General features: G+C 40.7%; 2 protein-coding genes across 6 annotated transcripts in view; both read right to left on the minus strand.

Annotated features, from left to right (window-relative positions):
* LOC139549751 (immunoglobulin superfamily member 11-like) overlaps window positions 1–13680 on the minus strand; it is a 114958-nt gene extending 101278 nt beyond the window's left edge. For both annotated transcript variants that reach the window (XM_071360490.1, XM_071360489.1), the window contains exon 1: window positions 13044–13680. In XM_071360490.1, coding sequence (XP_071216591.1) covers window positions 13044–13104 — 61 coding nt within the window. In that variant the 5' untranslated portion in view covers window positions 13105–13680. The remainder of the gene's footprint in view (window positions 1–13043) is intronic.
* A 3496-nt stretch (window positions 13681–17176) lies between these two features.
* Window positions 17177–19613, minus strand: LOC139549028 (uncharacterized). 4 transcript variants are annotated; one of them, XM_071359080.1, is made up of 5 exons: window positions 19344–19613; window positions 19057–19165; window positions 18489–18586; window positions 18089–18325; window positions 17177–17378 (listed from the first exon to the last, which is right to left on the minus strand). In XM_071359080.1, exons 2-5 carry the CDS (start codon window positions 19076–19078, stop codon window positions 17352–17354), a joined length of 384 nt encoding a protein of 127 aa, XP_071215181.1. In that variant the 5' UTR covers window positions 19079–19165; window positions 19344–19613; the 3' UTR covers window positions 17177–17351. The 4 variants fall into 4 exon arrangements, 3 of the variants coding, with proteins under 3 accessions (XP_071215181.1, XP_071215180.1, XP_071215179.1); XM_071359079.1 differs by having other exon boundaries at window positions 18089–18337; window positions 19344–19486; XR_011669819.1 differs by lacking the exon at window positions 19057–19165 and having other exon boundaries at window positions 18089–18337.
* Window positions 19614–21129: the final 1516 nt, after the last annotated feature.

Consider the following 21129-nt stretch of genomic DNA (forward strand, 5'->3'; position numbering starts at 1 on the left):
ACTATGCCCATTCCAATGGAAGACACAGGGGTTTCAATACCTTGGGATATTCATAACACCAGATCTGAATAGGCTTTTCAAGGAGAATTATCTTCCACTCCTGGATCGAATCAAAAACAACCTCCAAACCTGGATCTCCCTCCCAATTAGCTTAGTAGGAAGAATTAATGTAATCCGTATGAACATCCTCCCTAGACTGAACTATTTATTTCAGATGCTCCCATGCTATCTCCCAGCTTCCTTTTTCAAAACAATTAACCAAAGCATCACCAAATTTATATGGGGCAATAAAAAACCTAGGATCAAGCTCTCCACTCTATCGAAACCTGAATCTAAGGGCGGTCTTGCCCTTCCCTCCCTTCAATTGTACTACTGGTCTGCCCAAATCCGCAACATGCTAACATGGATCACAAACAGACAAGAGTCAACGTGGATCCAGATAGAAGCCCAATCCTGTGGTTCATTGCCACTAAGCTCAACTATATTCATTAATAACTTTAGTGAAGTGGGCAACATAGCCAAAACATTTGTGATTTACAGCACCCTACTAGCGTGGAGGGACTGTAAGAAATACCTGGGCATCTCCTCCCAAATATGCTCTCACTCGCCTATAGTAGGCAACCCAGACTTGCCAAAAGCCCTGAGGGATGCCAACTTTAATCTTTGGCATACTCTAGGAATCAGGACCTTTTCAGACCTATTTCATCAGAAGACCACTACACTGAAATCCTTTCAAGAGCTCTGCAGTGAATTCAATGTGCCAAGATCCCATTTTTTTTAAATATCTTCAAATTAGACATGTCATCTCCTCATTTACTTCCAAGAGGAGGTTTAGAACTCAGTTGAACGAAGTTGAAACCCTTCTTGTCACAGCACAATCCATTAAAGGCAAAATATCCTATATCTATAGACTCCTTTCTGAGAAAGGAGGCTCCTCCTTTACTCCTTTGAAAATAATCTGGGAAAAGGACCTTGGTCTGACTATCAGTGATGAGTTATGGGCGGAGGTTTGCGACAGGGTATACTGCTCCTCTACTAATGTAAAAATGAAAGAATCGAATTACAAATTTTTGTACAAATTTTATTACACTCCCTTGAGACTCCATAAAATGAAAACAGACATTTCTCCTAACTGTAAAAGATGTACCTCTGAAAGTGGAACCTATATGCATGTATTTTGGAGCTGTAGAGAGATTGCCAGATTTTGGCAATCTATACATACTGCTGCACAGAAAATACTAGATGTACAGTTTGATATGACCCCGTGTCTCTATCTTCTTAATGCCCAGCAGGACTTTGTTCTTGATCCTGACAGAGAAAATTTGCTCATGACCATTACATACTTTGCTAAGAAATGTATCCTTCTATTGTGGGCCTCTAGTACCTCTCCTACATTTAAAATGTGGATTGACCAGATTGTTGACTTTCTCCCTCTTGAAAAGCTCACTTATGACCTCCACAAGAGACAGCCCAAGTTTGATAGACTCTGGTCTCCACTACTCCACTATATCTCAAATTGGACAGAGTGAATGGGGGGATCGGGGAGGTGAGCAGATGCGTGTTGTGTAAGGTGCTGTAAAATCTAAAAACTAATCATTGGCTCGTCATCTCAGCTAAGGCTGGAAATAGCAAATAAGAACCTTGATAGTGCTGCTGCAAGTTCTACATTTTAAATGTTGTTATAATTATTATTTGTGTGTATGTGTGTATGTATGTATATGTAGGTATGTATATATGTATATATATATATATAACATTTTTTTTTTTTTTTATTATTATTATTATTATTATTTTTTTTTTAAGTCTGTCACATCTGTGAATGTGGAATGTGTTTGGTTGGTTGTTTGAAAACTGAATAAAACTTTAAATTGAAAAAAAAGAAACATACATCTTAGGTGGAAGCGAATCGATGGCTTTATGAAGCACGTCATCAAAAGATACATCATTTGTGTGTGTGTTTGTGAGTAAGAGTGAGAGTGAGAGAGAGAGCACCCTGTCAGGTTATGAATTACCTATGGCTGTAAAAAACTTGTGGCATGTTTAATGCAGTAGTGTCTCTATATTCCGCTGCTTCTCTGAAGATCTCTCTGGATGATTCCTTTACAGATTTCATTAAAACTAGGCATCAGAAAATCACAGCAACAAAAAAAAAACACCAGTATCAACTCAAGGCCAGCATCCCCGTGTCGCCTCTTCACTGTTGACGTTGAGACTGGTGTTTTGCGGGTACTATTTAATGAAGCTGCCAGCTGAGGACTTGTGAGGCTTCTGTTTCTCAAACTAGACATTGTAATGTACTTCTCCTCTTGCTCAGGTGTGCACCGGGGCCTCCCACTCCTCTTTCTATTCTGGTTAGAGACAGTTTGCGCTGTTCTGTGAAGGGAGCAGTACACAGCGTTGTACGAGATCTTCAGTTTCTTGGCAATTTCTCGCATGGAATAGCCTTCATCTCTCAGAACAAGAATAGACTGACGAATTTCAGAAGAAAGTTATTTGTTTCTGGCCATTTTGAGCCTTAATCAAACCTACAAATCCTGATGCTCCAGATACTTAACTAGTCTAAAGAAGGCCTGTTTTATTGCTTCTTTAATCAGCACAACAGTTTTCAGCTGTGCTAACATAATTGCAAAAGGGTAAACTTGGATTAGCTAACACAACGTGCCAATGGAACACAGGAGTGATGGTTGCTGATAATGGACCTCTGTCCGCCTATGTAGATATTCTATAAAAAATGTCAGTTACCAGCTACAATAGTCATTAACAACATTAACAATGTCTACACTGTATTTCTGATCAATTTGATGTTATTTTAATGGGCAAAAAATGCTTTTCTTTCAAAAACAAGGACATTTCTAAGTGACCCCAAACTCTTGAACGGTGGTTTAAATATCTATTAATTGTGCTTAATGTCAGAAAAACAGCATGAAATTGCAATAGAACGACCGGTTCCAGAGGAAGAGAATCTAGACAAACAAGGCATTTTGTAGTACAGTGGCGCTTGATTGAGGTTGTACTGCAGTGTCCCCTGATTTGGGTTTTCTGGGTTAAAAAGAAAACATACACTAACCACTGGCTGCGTCACATACAGCCAAACAGCCATGAGTGAGAGCACACCACCTCCCTTAACATTTAAAAGCTTCTAACATTGAAATGCCAATAAACAGAAAACCCTTTTCAAAACATTTACATTTTGCACACCTCACTCTGGAACACTGAATATATCAAAGTGAAAGTATAATTCCCAGGCACATGAAAGCTATCGACGGAGGTCAGTAACCGTACCTCGAGGGATGAAACGTGGAAGTCACCATTACAGAGCGCCAGACGACACGCTGGGTGCAACTATGTGCCATTTTTCTAAATTACATTCAGAATAATATGAATTATCCTCCATGTATTTTTAGAGAATCGGAATTATCTGGTCAAGACACTTTCCTGGTCTTCCTGTTTTCACTAGAGCAGTGTAATATTCAGTGATTTCATCACAAACATCAAACATAATAGTCTTCAACCACATAATATCTCGGAATTGGAAGCCATTACTATGGCCAGGGGCATAACCTCCAATCGTCAGCTCTACCAGGTTCAAGAGGTTATGTCTCTATTCCTTCTAGTCTATAGGGGAATTTATGGTAACAAGAACACACTCACAGTGCTTATGTTGGAATTTCCTCTGCCTACAGTATACAAAAGCAACATGGTCCCATTTGAATATGTCAAAATAGTGACATTTAACCAAAGTACAGGCAACTGTCAAAACAAAGGAAACACCAACATAGTGTTTTAATAGGGCTTTGGGCCACCACGATGCACCTTGGCATGGATTCTACAAGTGTCGAATCAAATCAAATTGTATTTGTCACATGCACCGAATACAACAGTGAAATGCTTACTTACAAGCCCTTAACCAACAATGCAGTTTTCAGAAAAATAAGTGTTAAGTAAAAAAAATAGATAAGTAAAAAAATATATATATATATTTTTTTACTAATAATTATAGAGCAGCAGTAAAATAACAGTAGCGAGGCTATATATAGGGGGTACCGGTACAAAGTCAATGTGCGGGGGCACAGGTTAGTTGAGGTAATTGAGGTAATATGTACATGTAGGTAGAGGTAAAGTGACTATGCATAGATAATAAACAGAGAGTAGCAGCAGCGTAAAAGAGGGGGTGGGGGTGGGACAATGTAAATATTCCGAGTAGCCATTTAATTAGCTGTTCAGGAGTCTTATGGCTTAGGGGTAGAGGCTGTTAAGAAGCCTTTTGGGCCTAGACTTGGCTCTCTGGTACCGCTTGCTGTGCAGTAGCAGAGAGAACAGTCTGACTAGGGTTTTTAGAGCCTTCCTCTGACACTGCCTGGTATAGAGGTCCTGGATGGCAGGAAGCTTGGCCCCAGTGATGTACTGGGACACACGCACTCTGTAGTGCCTTGCGGTCAGAGGCCGAGCAGTTGCCATACCAGGCAGTGATGCAACCAGTCAGGATGCTCTCGATGGTGCAGCTGTAGAACTTTTTGAGGATCTGAGGACCCATGCCAAATCTTTTCAGTCTTCTGAGGGGGGATAGGCTTTGTCGTGCCCTCTTCACGACTGTCTTAGTGTGTTTGGACCATGATAGTTTGTTGGTGATGTGGACACAAAGGAACTTGAAGCTCTCAACCTGCTGCATAAAACCCCCTTTCGATGAGAATGGGTGCGTTCTCTGTCCTCCTTTTCCTGTAGTCCACAATCATCTCCTTTGTCTTGATCACGTTGAGGGAGAGGTTGTTATCCTGGCACCACACAGACCTCCTTCCTATACTGTAGTCTCATCATTGTCGGTGATCAGGCCTACCACTGTTGCGTCGTCAGCAAACTTAATGATGGTGTTGGAGTTGTGTTTGGCCAAGCAGTCGTGGGTGAACAGGAAGTACAGGAGGGGACTAAGTACACACCCCTGAGGGGACCCAGGTTTGAGGATCAGCATGGCAGATGTGTTGTTGCCTACCCTTACCACCTGGGGGCGGCCCGTCAGGAATTTCAGGATCGAGTTGCAGAGGGAGGTGTTTAGTCCCAGGGTCCTTAGCATAGTGATGAGCTTTGTGGGTACTATGGTGTTGAACGCTGAGCTGTAGTCAATGAATAGCATTCTCACGTAGGTGTTCCTTTTGTCCAGGTGGGAAAGGGCAGTGTGGAGTGCAATAGAGATTGCATCATCTGTGGATCTGTTGGGGCGGAATGCAAATTGGAGTGGGTCTAGGGTTTCTGGGGAAATGGTTTTGATGTGAGCCATGACCAGCCTTTCAAAGGACTTCATGGCTACAGACGTGAGTGCTACGGGTCGGTAGTCATTTAGGCAGGTTACCTTAGTGTTCTTAGGCACAGGGGCTACGGTGGTCTGCTTGAAACAAGTTGGTATTACAGACTCAGTCAGGGACAGGTTGAAAATGTCAGTGAAGACACTTGCCAGTTGGTCACGCATGCTTAGAGTATGGAACTCTATTGGAGGGATTCAACACCATTCTTCCAGAAGAAATTCCATCATTTTTTGTTTTGTGGATGGTGGTGGAAAACACTGTCTCATGCGCCGCTCCAGAATCTCCCATAAGTGTTCAATTGGGTTGAGATCTGGTGACAGACGGCCATGGCATATGGTTTACATCGTTTTCATGCTCATCAAACCATTCGGTGACCACTCGTGCCCTGTGGATGGGGGCATTGTCATCCTATGGGAGCATAGCCATGGTAGCCAAAATAATGGCCTGTCCAGCATATTTATACATGACCCTAAGCGTGATGGGATGTTAATTACCTAACTCAGGAAGCACACCTGTGTGAAAGCGCCTGCTTTCAATATACATTGTATGCCTCATTTATTCAAGTGTTACTATTATTTTGGCAGTTACCTGTATGTCACTTATGCTGACATATTAATTACATGTCACTTGAGGTGACATATTACTTTTTTGGCACTATGGTGATATATTACTTATATGTCACTATACAACAAAAGCTGAGTTTGAATAAATCGTTGTACCTGAGAAAAAGCTCACATGCATACACTATACAAACATAAAGTGATGCTGGTTGGTGGCCAGTGTGTGAGGTGGATTACAGCAGCTATGTGATCATACCAGGGCAGGAGAGCATTAAACCTCTGGGATGCTCACTCACTGCCATGCCAAGGGAATTAGAGCACACTACTCTACCTTCTGACCCATTGATTCCCCTGACCCCTCGGTTTATAAACAAACAATCCTTGCTAATGCCCTGATACATAATAATCCTCTATCAGACACTGTTGGAGGATTATGATAGGCTAACGCACAAGGAGGCAAGGTGTCTTATGGGTGTTGTAGGTTTAAATGATATAGAATGTGGCTTACGAATAATAACTGCACCTGGGAAGTTTAATGATAGCTTTAAAATGCTTGCCATGCAAGCTTTACATTTTACGTTGGTGTTAAAATGGAGAACCAAGGTACAGCACTAAATTAGCCATCTTCATAAAGCACAATACAAGACTGTTTCTGTATTACAAATAGATAGACAAGGAACATTTCTAAACCCTTCCCTGCAATGCCATCAAATTTCAAGCCACTGAAGCTGAAAATCAAAACTGCAAGTTGAGGCCATTCTCAGGATGCTACTACAGCAGGACAACATCCGCCTAAAAGATGTATAAGCCCTGGGAGCAACGCACAGGGACAGGAAATCCACATTAAAGACAGGTTAGTGTGTGAACCACAGATGTGTCCCTCTCCTCACTCACAACAATGTCACAACAGAAAGTTACTCCCAACAGTTTCACAACAGGAAGTTGTGGCCGTACGATCATACCCAGGGTTGGGTAGGTTACTTTCTAAATGTAATCCGTTACAGTTACATGTCCAAAATTGTAATCAGTAATGTAACTTTTGAATTACCCAAACTCAGTAACGTAATCTGATTACATTAAGTTACTTTTAGATTACTTTTCCCTTAAGAGGCATTAGAAGAAGAAAAACATGTATTTTACCAACAACATCTATTGCAGGATAAATCAATGTTAAAGTTTACATAGCTGGCCATATGTTACATTTTACGTTATGGGTTTGTTATGTAGGCATCTTCTAACCCATCGCTTTCTACTACATATAATAATACGATTAATAATACGAAATCAAATCTTTACATTAAAACCCAGTCTATCAGAATTCCAGCCATTCCAATAAATGTTATACCCCTTGATCTTCAAGAATAGGAAACATGGAAGTATTGATTAGCCAAATTGTCTTACCTGAGCATAACCCCAAAACTAAGGACTTATTAGCAAGCCCTACTCTGTTGTTGGGCTCATTGATTCGAGTTGAAAAATAAATGCGGCGCTCAAGGAATAGCATGCTTTAAGCACTACTGAAAAGTGCCATTTACATGTGAAAAATGAATGCCATATGCTGCATTTGCTATAGGCCTATTGTTTACCTTTTTGTTGGCGACACTTTCTTATCTTGGTAATATGAGGCTGTGTAAAGGGCTATTCCACAGATGAAACAATAACAAAACGGTTGCCCCGCCTCTGTTTTGGTAAAAAGCTGAGGGATAGGCCTGGTGAAATGTAACCACTCTCAGATTAATAGACAGAGCTATGGATGCAAGGACTGACCATCCATGATATCAAAAGTATTGTTTGAACCATGTTATGAGGCTATACTGTGTTTGTTTACATTTACAATGTTTACAAACATAGGAGAAAAACAAACTAATATTTTGGGTTCTCATGGAGTGTGACAGTTGAACTAAGCTCATGAGGCATTTATAAGTTACATTCTTCAAGAATCAATATATACAGTTGAAGTCGGAAGTTTACATACACTTAGTTTGGAGTCATTAAAACTTGATTTTCAACCACTCCACAAATTTCTTGTTAACAAACTATAGTTTTGACATGTCGGTTAGGACATCTACTTTGTGCATGACACAAGTATTATTTATTTTATTTCACTTATAATTCACTGTATCACAAATCCAGTGGGTCAAAACTTTACATACACTAAGTTGACTGTGCCTTTAAACAGCTTGGAAAATTCCAGAAAATGATGTCATGGCTTTAGACGCTTCTGATAGGCTAATTGACATCATTTGAGTCAATTGGAGGTGTACCTGTGGATGTATTTCAAGGCCTGCCTTCAAACGCAGTGCTTCTTTGCTTGACATCATTTGACATCAACACGTTTGACCCAAGTTAAACAATTTAAAGGCAATGCTACCAAATACTAATTGAGTGTATGTAAACTTCTGACCCACTGGGAGTGTAATGAAATAAAGAAAAGCTGAAATAAATAATTCTCTCTACTATTATTCTGACATTTCACATTATTAAAGTAAAATGGTGATCCTAATTTACCTAAAACAGGGAATTTATACTAGGATTAAAAGTCAGGAATTGTGAAAAACTGAGATTAAATGTATTTGGCTAAAGTCTATGTAAACTTCTGACTTCAACTGTGTGTGTATATGTACATTTACATTTAAGTCATTTAGCAGACGCTCTTATCCAGAGCGACTTACAAATTGGAAAGTTCATACATATTCATCCTGGTCCCCCCGTGGGGAATGAACCCACAACGTTGGCGTTGCAAGCGCCATGCTCTACCAACTGAGCCACACGGGACCACATATGTATATGTATATGTATGTATGTATATATATATATATAATTTATAAATCCAAAAATGGATGTAGCAACTACAGATTGCCCCTTTAAGTCTATCACCATGAATTAGATTGAGCAATAAAAAAATAAACTTTTATTCCATAGGCTGGAATCCACACTATGCAGCTGTTGCAAGAGCGCATTTTTCATTGTCTGTCCACTGGTTTCAAAAACAATGATTGATAGGCAGCTTAAACTTCTTGAATTCAACCATTATTGGGTTCAGATACACATTTAGATTTGTGAACAGCCATCCACAACAACCACAATCCATGAGGCGCAAATAGCTAAATGAGAAAGCAGCAGTGTGATTCACATCAATGCGCTGTGTAGATATCAATAATAAGTGATATCCATATCGCCGTAGACTACACCACTGCTGTCATCCTTACCTCCAAGTGTATATTCAAATTGGATCATCTTTGGATGCCGACAGCAGTCGCACCATTGGAAGACATAGCTTGGACTGTAGCCTACAAAAGCCTATTCCTGCTCTTTCCCACGATCCATCAAACACATTTGGTGTGTCATCATAGTGGTTTCTGACTTGTGGTCAGACTCGCTCAGGTGGAACAAACTTAAAACGTGCGCCTTTTTTCAATGCTGATTTGAATGTCATTGAGAAAACAGAGAAATGGCAAAGATTTTTTAGCAAAATTCCTTTCTGAATTTAAAAGTAATCCTTGAAGTAATCATCTAGTTTTTCAAAAGTATCTGTAATCTGATTACAATATTTTTGCTGGTAACGGTTTAGTTACTTTTTTTGTAATCCCTTACATGTTACGGATTACGTTACTCCCCAACCCTGCTCATACCGTATGCGTGCAGTCTAGTGGTTAGAGCCACAACCTTCAGAACACATATACCGTATCAGCAGGGGTTCGAATCCACTGCCCTTCTGACACAAACTCTCTCCTATCTCTATTCAATTAAAATGTGTGTATTCTCACAGCTCAGTTTGATGACACTAATAAGATTGACATTTTAGTCATTTAGCAGACACTCTTATCCAGAGCGACTTACAGGAACAATTACGGTTAAGTTCCTTGCTCAAGGCCACATTGACAGATTTTTCAAATTGTCAGCTTGGGGATTCGAATCAGCGACCTTTCGGTTGGTGGCCCGACACCCTTAACAGCTAGGCTACCAAACCGCTGAATCCAAATAGCCATAACCAAACATTGCACTGAGGTGTTTTGGCATGACCTCGGCTCAATCGCCTCAAGCTTCTCTTTTGGGTACTGTTAGTGTGTCCTGAGCAGGCAACTGCCAGTGGTATCTCTCTCTCTCTCTCAAATATCTCCATCATTAATTTATAAATTTCCCCAGAACCAGCTATCACAGTCGTCTTTTGAAGGCTTGTCCTCCTAGCTCGTCTCTGTCGCTCATGCACTTTGCAAGTAGTCCCAAAGGTCTTTTAATTTTTGAGAAGATATTTTTAGCTTTAAAATAATCGAGGTGGAAACTTCCATCTGTCCTACTCACATTCCAGCTGCTCCTTTTTAGTGGTGAACATTTTTATTTTTACATACATTTTCCAGAGCTAACGAACACAAATGATTTGAGCACGTATTTAATGTATAAATCGTACTCAAATGTGTTTTTAAAGAATAATTGATTATTGAAATCATATATTGAATATCATTTAGAAGGGAGACTCATCATGAAGGACCACAGATGATTACAGAGACCGTGTGTTTTGTATTGAGCACTGTTTCCCAACTCTCTCACCCGAGTGCTTCTCTTTTCAGAGATTCCTCTGCCGTGTCAATCGTATTTATCTGTTCAATTCTGTTCTATTCGTTTACCTTGATTTTGCCAGGTAAATTGATTGAACTTATTCTAAATTACCAGTGTAGCGGAAACTGGCCATGTCATTATGAGGGGCCAGGATAGGAAATTCAGCCAAGACACCCGGTTAACACCCCTACTTTTTGCCCGGGTTATGGTATTTCAGAAAGCCTGTTGATGTCTGGAGGGTTATAGCTTACAGTCCCTGCATAGAAACTCTTATTGCCAAGAAATCGGTGTTAAATTGATGCAGATAAAGTACCTTACTGCTATTATGAGTTTTTCCATTGCTGCTTTTTTATTTTTTATGTTTCGCCTAGGCCGACCCTTCATCTTCCCAACACAGCATTTAACTCATGGGGTGCGGAGAACTTCAAACGAGATGCCACTACATCGGGGCACTGGTGGAACCAGGCAATTTAAAATGCATTATATTCAACAACAACTAGTTGAAAAGTTCAGGGACACCACTTCAGATGAATTTATTTTGCAGAATTGATCACCATGCCGGATTGGTTCTCCAGCCCTCCAGCTATCTAGTGAAATCTTTAGAGCCGGCCACGGAGAGACACACTCTGGGTATGGCCCTGGGCATCATTTCACAAGCAGAACCAATCCGCCATTTATTCTGTTCTTTTAAAAGTCCCTTGAACCAGCTCTGGAAAAAAATGTTTTAACATAAAACTTTTTCTGCATCACTTTGTGCTCTGCATGTATCTGAATGTCCGTACTCTGTCTGCCTGGCCTTAGCTAATTGACAGGAATGCAACATTTATGTTGGAAGGCTTGAGGACAGGCTACATCTCCAACTAAGGCTGACAGTTTGAAGGGGACTATGTCCGGCGTCACTTGTGTGGAGAGAGTTCCCTTGTGACACGGTTTCTCCCAGACACAGGGGAGTTCTAGCGGAAAGTAACGGCCACATTCAGCTAAAGAGAGACCGCAGCACAGCACGGGGAGACAACCCACAGGGCACAGACATCAATACAATGTCTATTCCACATTGGTTCAACATAATTTCATTGAAATGACATGGAAACAACGTTGATGCAACCAGTTTGTGCCCAGTGGGAATTGACGCTGAAGTAACACGGGCCAATAGAGTGCACTGTATCTCTCCTCTTCACCCCAACACTTTACCCCAACAAACCAGTAGTACCATATCAACAGACCTAGCTTCACCACACTAGAGACGTAACTCTGGTAGTTGATAATGAGTTGATCAGATCAATTCATATAACTGAGTGATGATGCCTGAGATGCACATTGCACCCAAGGGAGGTCAATATCAATTTACAGCAGAAACAAGAAGAAATCTATTGCCAGTTCACTGTATTTATAGACAAACGCCTAGATAGAAAGAGGACATATTTGAAAAGTAAATCAACAACTTGTGTTTAGTTATGTGTCTTCTTTGGATACATTGCACAGTATGAACCACTCACGGTCATCTCTTTGGAGTACAAGGGAGAACTGCTGCACCTCACCCTTTGAACTCTTGCATTTTCCACTTTTCCACTGGATCACTTTAAGTACAGAGCAGATAAAGTGAGACCCTGATTGCAGGAGTAGACTTGGACAGGATGGGGAGAAGGATGCTCTGTCTCTGTCCACTATTGAATAAGGATGACATCAGACATCACACACAACATATAGCAAAGTATAGTGTTTTGTTAAATAACTAGCACTCAATTGGATCAAACCAGAATTCAAAGTGACACTTCTCTGTGATTCATAACCATGTGAGGGAGAATTCAGAGGGTGGGGTTCATGTTGGGAATATATTACACACGCATTGGCCATTTCAACTTGTTCTGCACATACTTTGTTGTAATATAAAGATGACTTTGTATATTATTGTCATCTACCCCCCACCTAGTTCCCATCTATATATTCTGAAAACTTCTTATGAGGTTGTACAGCTACAACGACAAGGCGGCGTCGTCACAGGGAATCGAGTGCTCTTCTTAATCGCGCGGATTATCGGATGCAACCCTTTGTCGTCTGGACGGATCTTCGTTTCTATCTCAGACAAACACTGAATGTTCCACTACATGTTTCACTCCGTATCCATGGCATTGGCAAAAACAGAGAATAAAGATTTGGGCTCCCTGTCCGATGTTCCAAAAAAACGCACATCGTGTGCATATGAAAGCAATCAAAAGTTATTTTCATGCTATATGGGAAAACCTATTTAAGCAAAGTAATTCTAAATCATTGCTTTAGATTGTGCTGAAATGGAGGGGATTTACAGAGAGATTCAAATATATTAAGGGAAGGATCAAACGTAAGCATGGCATGCGCTCTTGGCGAGGTTGCTTCCATGGCACAATTGTAATTCCAAAATCGCCTATATTGCAATCATAGATTACATAAATGCAATATTGTATCCCAATCACTTACTTATGATCACATTGATATAATACAACATCTCATGTCAAATTTGTTCAAATGAATGTCAATAGTAAATTATTTTTTCCATCACATTTTGTCATGGTGTTAGACTGGCAGGGACAGTTTAATGTCACTCAAGTAGCTAGGCCTAAAAACTTTTTCAAGTAATAAATAAATGTCTTACCTTCCATGCAAAATAAAACCAGCCAAGCAATCCATAGGTCCGAATTATGGAATTTCATCATGGTTCGTAACTACTTGGCAAGTCGTTTTGTGTGCCTTCTTGATTAAATAAATCGTTATTTCACAGTTTATTTGATGGAAAGTAACGGTCTCTCGAAACAGCATACATGAATACAGTCCCAATGGTTTACGCAATAATCAGATGCGTTTAATGTCGCAAAACAAAATGTTTAATTTTCTAAAAGTCGAAAGAGTAACAAAATGTTGCATCTCCTCATAGCCTTTCTTGTACAATTAGCCTACCACCACCCCAAACCTTTGCTTCTTCTTGGTCGTCCTATCTTTTTGTTGTTCACTGTTATTTGTCTGTTGTTGGTCGCACACTCTCGCACTATTTTTTCTGCTGACAGCACTTGGTATTTTACCTTTAATTAATTTACGCACGTTTTGAAAATTGCCGGCAGTCTTGTTGTTGTAGATACACATTCACAGAAGACATGAAACAGTACACTTTCTTGGAGGGTAGTTGTTTCTTCTTGTACAAGGCTGGCCCATGTTTCTCAACGGGAAACATGCACTCCTTTTCTGTACAGCATTCTATTTGGAACCTTGATCGAGAACTCGCCCGGGCTGTTGCCAGGAGACCAGTGACGCCGGTCTAGACAAGAGGTAGTAATGCCCCCCTCTGGTGTAAAAAAAAAAGCAACTGTACCGCTGCCAGCTCCAAGCCTGCTCCAATATGTACGGATGTAATGCATTATGCATACAATGCACGTGCTGAATAAAAGCTGATATCAAGTAAATAAAGTCTATGGACTTGCCAGGATACCATTTATCTGGTTTATTGAAAGTGTTGTTTGATTGATTGCTCCAGCTTTCATGCACATCTTAATTCTGCAGAAGTGACAAGCTTTCCAGAAAGTTTAAGCCTAATTCAATTTCAAAAAGTAGTTTTCTGCATGCATGTAACAGCAAACCAACACTTTTGGTAGTTATTTTTCAAGCCCAACACAGTTGTCTTTGTCACCGCCGCCCATATTAGAGAGCCAGCAACACAGAACAACAGCTCTCAAAGGGAGGCTACTGTCAATGTCTTCTCTTGAACAAAATGTGATCTCACCACAGTTCAACCAAAATACTTCCTGTGTCTCACTAAACACTGCATGCATACATAGAGCCTGAGCACTTCTGGTCCAAATATAGATTTATATTATTATTATATTTTTTTAATCTGTCAAGGCTTTGTAGACAAACATTTGATGAAAACTTTTTATCTTATTCAACTTTTTAGACTTGACTAATTAAAAATGTATGAGAGAAGAGGAGAAGGCGTGACAAGGGCCAGTGCTTCAACCACCTCTTCCTGGGGTTGTTGGTAGCGTTTCCAAAGAATGTCTGTCACTCCTGACTTTAGGTACAATATCTACTCCTTAGGTTGTTTTATTTTTGATATACTGTTGCCGTTTTATAGAACCCTGGCATATGTTATCAGATATGATTACTGTATCTTAAAAGCACACCTAGTAACTGCCTTATGATTTGAGAAATTATTAATATTGTAATTATTTCACCATTATGGCCTATTTATTGCCTTACCTCCCTTATCCTACCTCATTTGCACACACTGTATATAGACTTTTTCTATTGTATTATTGACTGTATGTTTGTTTATTCCATGTGTAACTCTGTGTTGTTGTTTGTGTTGCACTGCTTTGCATTATCTTGACCAGGTCGCAGTTGTAAATGAGAACTTGTTCTCAACTAGCCTACCTGGTTATATAAAGGTGAAATAAAAAATGTAATAAAATAAATAAAATATAAACTCGGCAACAAAAAAAAACGTCCCTTTTTCAGGACCCTGTCTTTCAAAGATAATTTGAAAAATCCAATAACTTCACAGATCTTCATTGTAAAGGGTTTAAACACTGTTTCCCATGCTTGTTCAATGAACCATAAACAATTAATGAACATGCACCTGTGGAACAGACACTAACAGCTTACAGACGGTAGGCAATTAAGGTCACAGTTATGAAAACTTAGGACACTAAAAAGGCCTTTCTACTGACTCTGAAAAACATCAAAAGAAAGGTCCCCAGGGTTCTTGCTCATCTGCGTGAGCATGCCTTAGGCATGCTGCAACGAGGCATGAGGACTGCAGATGTGGCCAGGGCAATAAATTGCAATGTCCGGACTGTGAGACGCCTAAGACAGCGCTGCAGGGAGACAGGACGGACAGCTGATCATCCTCGCAGTGGCAGACCACGTGAAACACCTGCACAGGATCAGTACATCCGAACATCACATCTGTGGGACAAGTACAGGATGGCAACAACAACTGCCCGAGTTACACTAGGAACGCACAATCCCTCCATCAGTGCTCAGACTGTCCGCAATAGGCTGAGAGAGGCTGGACTGGGGGCTTGTAGGCCTGTTGTAAGGCAGGTCCTCACCAGACATCACCAGCAACAACGTCACCTATGGGAACACACCCACCATCGCTGGACCAGACAGGACTGGCAAAAAGTGCTCTTCACTGACGAGTCACGGTTTTGTCTCACTAGGGGTGATGGTCGGAGTCGCGTTTATAGTTGAAGGAATGAGCGTTACACCGAGGCCTGTACTCTGGAGTGGGATCGATTTGGAGGTGGAGGGTCCGTTATGGTCTGGGGCGGTGTGTCACAGCATCATCGGACTGAGCTTGTTGTCATTGCAGGCAATCTCAACGCTGTGAGTTACAGGGAAGACATCCTCCTCCCTCATGTGGTACCCTACCTGCAGGCTCATCCTGACATGACCCTCCAGCATGACAATGCCACCAGCCATACTGCTTGTTCTGTGCGTGACTTCTTGCAAGGCAGGAATGTCAGTGTTCTGCCATGGCCAACGAAGAGCCGTATCTCAATCCCATTGAACACGTCTGGGACCTGTTGGATCGGAGGGTGAGGGCTAGGTCCATTCCCCCCAGAAATGTCCGGGAATTTGCAGGTGCCTTGGTGGAAGAGTGGGGTAACATCTCACAGCAAGAACGGGCAAATCTGGTGCAGTCCATGAGATGCACAGCAGTACTTAATACAGCTGGTGGCCACACCAGATACTGACTGTTGATTTTGACCCCCCCTTTGTTCAGGGACACATTCCATTTCTGTTAGTCACATGTCTGTGAAACTTGTTCAGTTTGTCTGTTGTTGAATCTTATGTTCATTCAAATATTTACATGTTAAGTTTGCTGAAAATAAACACAGTTGACCGTGAGAGGACGTTTCTTTTTTTGCTGAGTTTAGTAGCCAATAGGCAATATGAGCATACCATTTGTTTTTCATTTCATAAACCATGAAAGCATAAATGAAGTGACCATCTAGTTCTGCTAACAAGTTCACTAGATCAACTAGAAAGACAGGCTGTATATCTGTTAATTTCCCCTCCCATGCATCCCAACAGGGATACAGCCTAGTGTGATAGGAGATACCATACAGCAATAGCAGCATCCACACACTATTTATTTATTGATATATTTTGCCCAGTATAAAAGATTAAGTATGTGAACAAATTCCATATGTTAAATGTTTTAATTCCTCTTTCCTGACAACCCATGTTAAAGTTCAGGTCCACTTCAATATTGATGCCAGTGTTACGGAAACACTACCTGGCTTTGCTATGTCATGCATTTTGTGTACCCCAGTCTTGTGCAGCTCTGCTTTTCCTAGTTAGTTTTTATAGAATGAATTTACTCAAGGCCAGTGCACCTGCTCACTAAGTCCATTCAGGTTAGACAAGGAATGGACTGCTATCTTAACTCTGCATAGTTGGAGTACAATACATATGTACTGAAGTAACATGCCCAGTACCCATGTCCCACTCCTATCCCCTGTTGAGGAAACCTTTAGGTATATGCACCCTTATGCTTTTTATTCCAAACTAAGAACATTGAGCTTTCCCATAACTTGTGCTAAAATAAAACAAAAGTGAATTCAATTCAATCTTCTGAACTGGACAATTTATCAAAAAACTTCAACAAAGCAATTGAATTCAATCTATTAAATAAACATTGAATGAAGAACACCTCCCCCTTCTGGTGGACATTACACTTTTTACTAGGGAGGAAAGAAGTGAAAAAAGGCTGACAGTCACCATACATCCTGGTTGTTGTGTTATTTAATGTCCTGTTGTAAAACCACTACTTTACAGTCTGGCACATCAACACATGATCAGGAACAAGGAAACAGTACACAGTAAATATCATGCAGGCAACATTGCAGTACAAAACATTGTAAGAGTTCACTGGCAGTAGCACTTCCTCACAGCACCAGAATCAGTGATGCTTCTTCTTGCATTCATCCTAAAATGACAAAAGACATACATTTAATAAAAGACAACCCTAGTGATTATGTACCACATTAAAATGCCAGTATGAACCATTACATGTACTAATAATAAACACTTGTCTTGGGTGAAATATGCAGTCAGTCCCTGATGTGACTGTAGGGCAGGTAACACCTTTTTATTGCTCTCCTATCTGATCTGTTTTCACAGACACACCTAGTAACTCAGAGCATTCTTGTCCATTTCCTCTTTTACATTAAAGTAAGGCACGACCAAGGTTACGAGTCTTACCAATATACCTAGCGACAACAGATAACCATTACAGTAAGAGGTAGCATGAATAGACTGCTAAAGAAGATATTGGTTTCTAAAATGATGTTATACTAGCTGATAGTGTATGGAACAACATGTGATAGTAGACGTTCGGAGTCTCAAGTGTTGTAAATGGCAACAACCACACCTACATAACTAGGGCGTTTAACCTGATAAAACTGCCACAACCACACCTACATAACTAGGGCGTTTAACCTGATAAAACTGCCACAACTGGTATGACCTGCACAGCCTCTATTGACTTACCCATCTTGACAGTAAGGAACCCTTGAACTAAAGGAATGGTTGTCAACACAACTTTTTGGACCCCATTCTATAGCAGTCATATATTAACATTCTTTGGAACAATAATCACAACAACAAAAATAACAAATCAAGGCTAATGTGCACTACCTCATCGCTGCTGGACGAGGAAGATGATGACCCATCATCTTTGCCCTTTTGCTCCTTGGGCTTCTTGTCTTTCTTCTTATGACCTTTGTCCTTCTTGTCACCATGTTTCTTGTCTTTATGTTCCTTAGACTTGTCTTTATCCTCCTTATGGTCCTTTGATTTGTCATGGTCCTTACAGTCCTTCGATTTGTCATGGTCCTTACGGTCCTTCGATTTGTCATGGTCCTTTGATTTGTCCTTGGACACACACTGAAAGTTGGTATACAGTCAGAATACTTTGTATGCAGTGTGTGTATGATTGTCAGCATTAATTGCACACAAATTGCCATTCATGGCTGAAATACAATTGACACACTCATCAAGCAACTGGTTTAGGTAATGGTAACAGTATGTTTCTTACCTTATCCCCATCTTTGTCCTTCTTCCCCCATCCAAATAGGGCATTCTGTTCCTGGCCAGAGGCATCATCCTTTTTCACCTGATCATCTTTACCCACAGCTGTGGAAAATAAGAGACAGGCAATGTAGGCTTAGTTATCTTTACATGAACAATCACAGCCTAATAAACTAACCAGAACATTTTCATTAAAATTATAGGTTACCATCCTCAATAGCAATAAATAGACAGTGGCACTATGCGTTCTTCAACTGAAAGGACATAAGGCCTACTCCACCTGTCCATGTTCAATTGCTAATCATGTCATTTATATAAAGTCCTTCAGAGGCACATTTGCCTTCTTCCATTAATAATGTAAACATATTGCCTCAACTAAGGCAGTCTTTGGAATAAAATGAAATGCTTAATAGGTGTGAATTGCATTCAATCAGCTCAAATAATAGGAACATTTTAGGCTCGCATCTCAGACTAATAACCACCAAATCAATTGAGAAATGCATACAATGTCGTTTCTGTATTCAGACAATATTTTAAAGTTGAATGCAATTATGATTCAAGAAATGAAGATTTACCTGAAGCCAAATCGAAATCCATTTTGTCTTGAGAGCACACGGCAGTAAAGACAACCAGCAATAGCAATGTTGCACGTTTTAAACGGAAAAACTCATGCAACGCACCTACCTGTTGACCCCACCCCGGAACCACGTGACCAAAACACGTTCGTGTTGGTCAGAAGGCACAAAACGGCATAAGGAGTTTTAAATGGAGGGACCATCTGATTTTGTCCAGTAACAATGATAATGTTAATGTTTTTTAACGGTTTTGAAAGAGCCCCTGATTGGGCCAGTGTGGAATTTACCTGGTGGAGTCTTAGTCCGGTAGCATGACGATTAAAACTAAATTATTCGGCTAATGTGTCGTCCGCTACATAGGCAAATTAGTCTAAGACTGCAATCACCGAGGGGGTTCGCTTATCTGGCCCGAAGAGTTTGAACCGGGTGTAACGTGATTGCTTTGGAACGGGGCTGCCTCCGGGGCGTGAGCCAGTGCCCAGCTCTGGCCGACCGCGAACACTGGCCAAAACAAACGTGACGTAGTCACGCACGTGTAGTAATGAGTAGGATTATGTGTTTTCACGTGCAAAGGTAATTGCTTTTTATAACAATGCATTATCTGCCTTCCTAATGAAAACTAGTTTTGTAAATTCAAACATTTATTTCGAAAATATATAAATATATATTTTCTTCTGGATGATGGACCATGCTGCCTTATTGACCGCATGATTTGAGCCCAATGATGTGACGTCCGTGGGCCTACATAGGGTAGCGTTCGGCCAGAGCATGCAGAAATAAAAAAATTGCCAACCCTGAAGATGTCTATATTGGTCTGCTAAAACAGGACCAGTAAACATGTACAACCGAAGTCAGCTTGTATTTGCCCGCCTGCCACAAGGAGTCATTGGAGTGCGATGGGAGAAGGCCAGTCTCCAATCAAATCACATTTTATTTGTCACATGCACCGAATACAATTGGTGTAGACTTTACCGTGAGATGCTTACTTATGACCCCTATAATACAGAGTTAAAGTGAGAATTCTTTTAAATATTTGCTAAATAAAAAAAGGAAAATAGTAACACAGTACAATAACAATAACGATGCTATTTACAAAGAGTAACAGTACTGAGTCAATGTGGTAGTCAATGTGGTACAGGTAGTTGAGGTAGTTTAGGCAATGTGTACAGGTAGGGTTAAGTGTCTAGACAATCAGGATAGAAAATAAACACAGTAGCAGCAGCACGTGTGTCTATGTGTGAGTGTTGCATCAATATGCACGTGTGTGTGTATTTTGTGTGTGTATGTGTGTGTTGGGAGTGTCAGCGTAGTATGTGTGAATGTGTGGGTAGAATCTAGTGAGTGTGCATAGAGCCAGTGCAAAAAAGGGGGTCAATGTAAATAGTCTGGGTAGCCATTTGATTAACTGTTCAGTAGTCTTATGGCTTAGGGGTAGAAGATGCTCACAATCGAGAGCATCCTGTCGGGCTGTATCACCGCCTGGTACGGCAACTGCTCCGCCTACAACCGTAAGGCTCTCCAGAGGGTAGTGAGGTCTGCAGAACGCATCACCAGGGGCAAACTACCTGCCCTCCAGGACACCTACACCACCCGATGTCACAGGAAGGCCATAAAGATCATCAAGGACAACAACCACCCAAGCCACTGCCTGTTCACCCCGCTATCATCCAGAAGGCGAGGTCAGTACAGGTGCATCAAAGCAGGGACCGAGAGACTGAAAAACAGCTTCTATCTCAAGGCCATCAGACTGTTAAACAGCCACCACTAACATTTAGCGGCCGCTGCCAACATACTGACTCAACTCCAGCCACTTTAAAAATGGGAATTGATGGAAATTATGTAAAAATGTACCACTAGCCACTTTAAGCAATGCCACTTAATACAATGTTTACATACCCTACATTACCCATCTCATATGTATATATACTGTACTCTATATCATCTACTGCATCTTGCCATCTTTATGCAATACATGTACCACTAGCCACTTTAAACTATGCCACTTTATGTTTACATACCCTACAGTACTCATCTCATATGTATATACCGTACTCTATACCATCTACTGCATCT

Source organism: Salvelinus alpinus, chromosome 22, assembly GCF_045679555.1.
Source record: "Salvelinus alpinus chromosome 22, SLU_Salpinus.1, whole genome shotgun sequence".
Lineage (NCBI taxonomy): Eukaryota > Metazoa > Chordata > Actinopteri > Salmoniformes > Salmonidae > Salvelinus > Salvelinus alpinus.

Excerpts from the sequence above, each read along its gene's own strand:
- LOC139549028 (XM_071359079.1), bottom strand. The coding sequence starts at position 19,078 with ATGGATTTCGATTTGGCTTCAG. Across the intron at positions 18,587-19,056 it reads GGATTTCGATTTGGCTTCAG|CTGTGGGTAAAGATGATCAG; the intron begins GTAAATCTTCAT and ends TATTTTCCACAG. Across the intron at positions 18,338-18,488 it reads AGGACAAAGATGGGGATAAG|TGTGTGTCCAAGGACAAATC; the intron begins GTAAGAAACATA and ends ACCAACTTTCAG.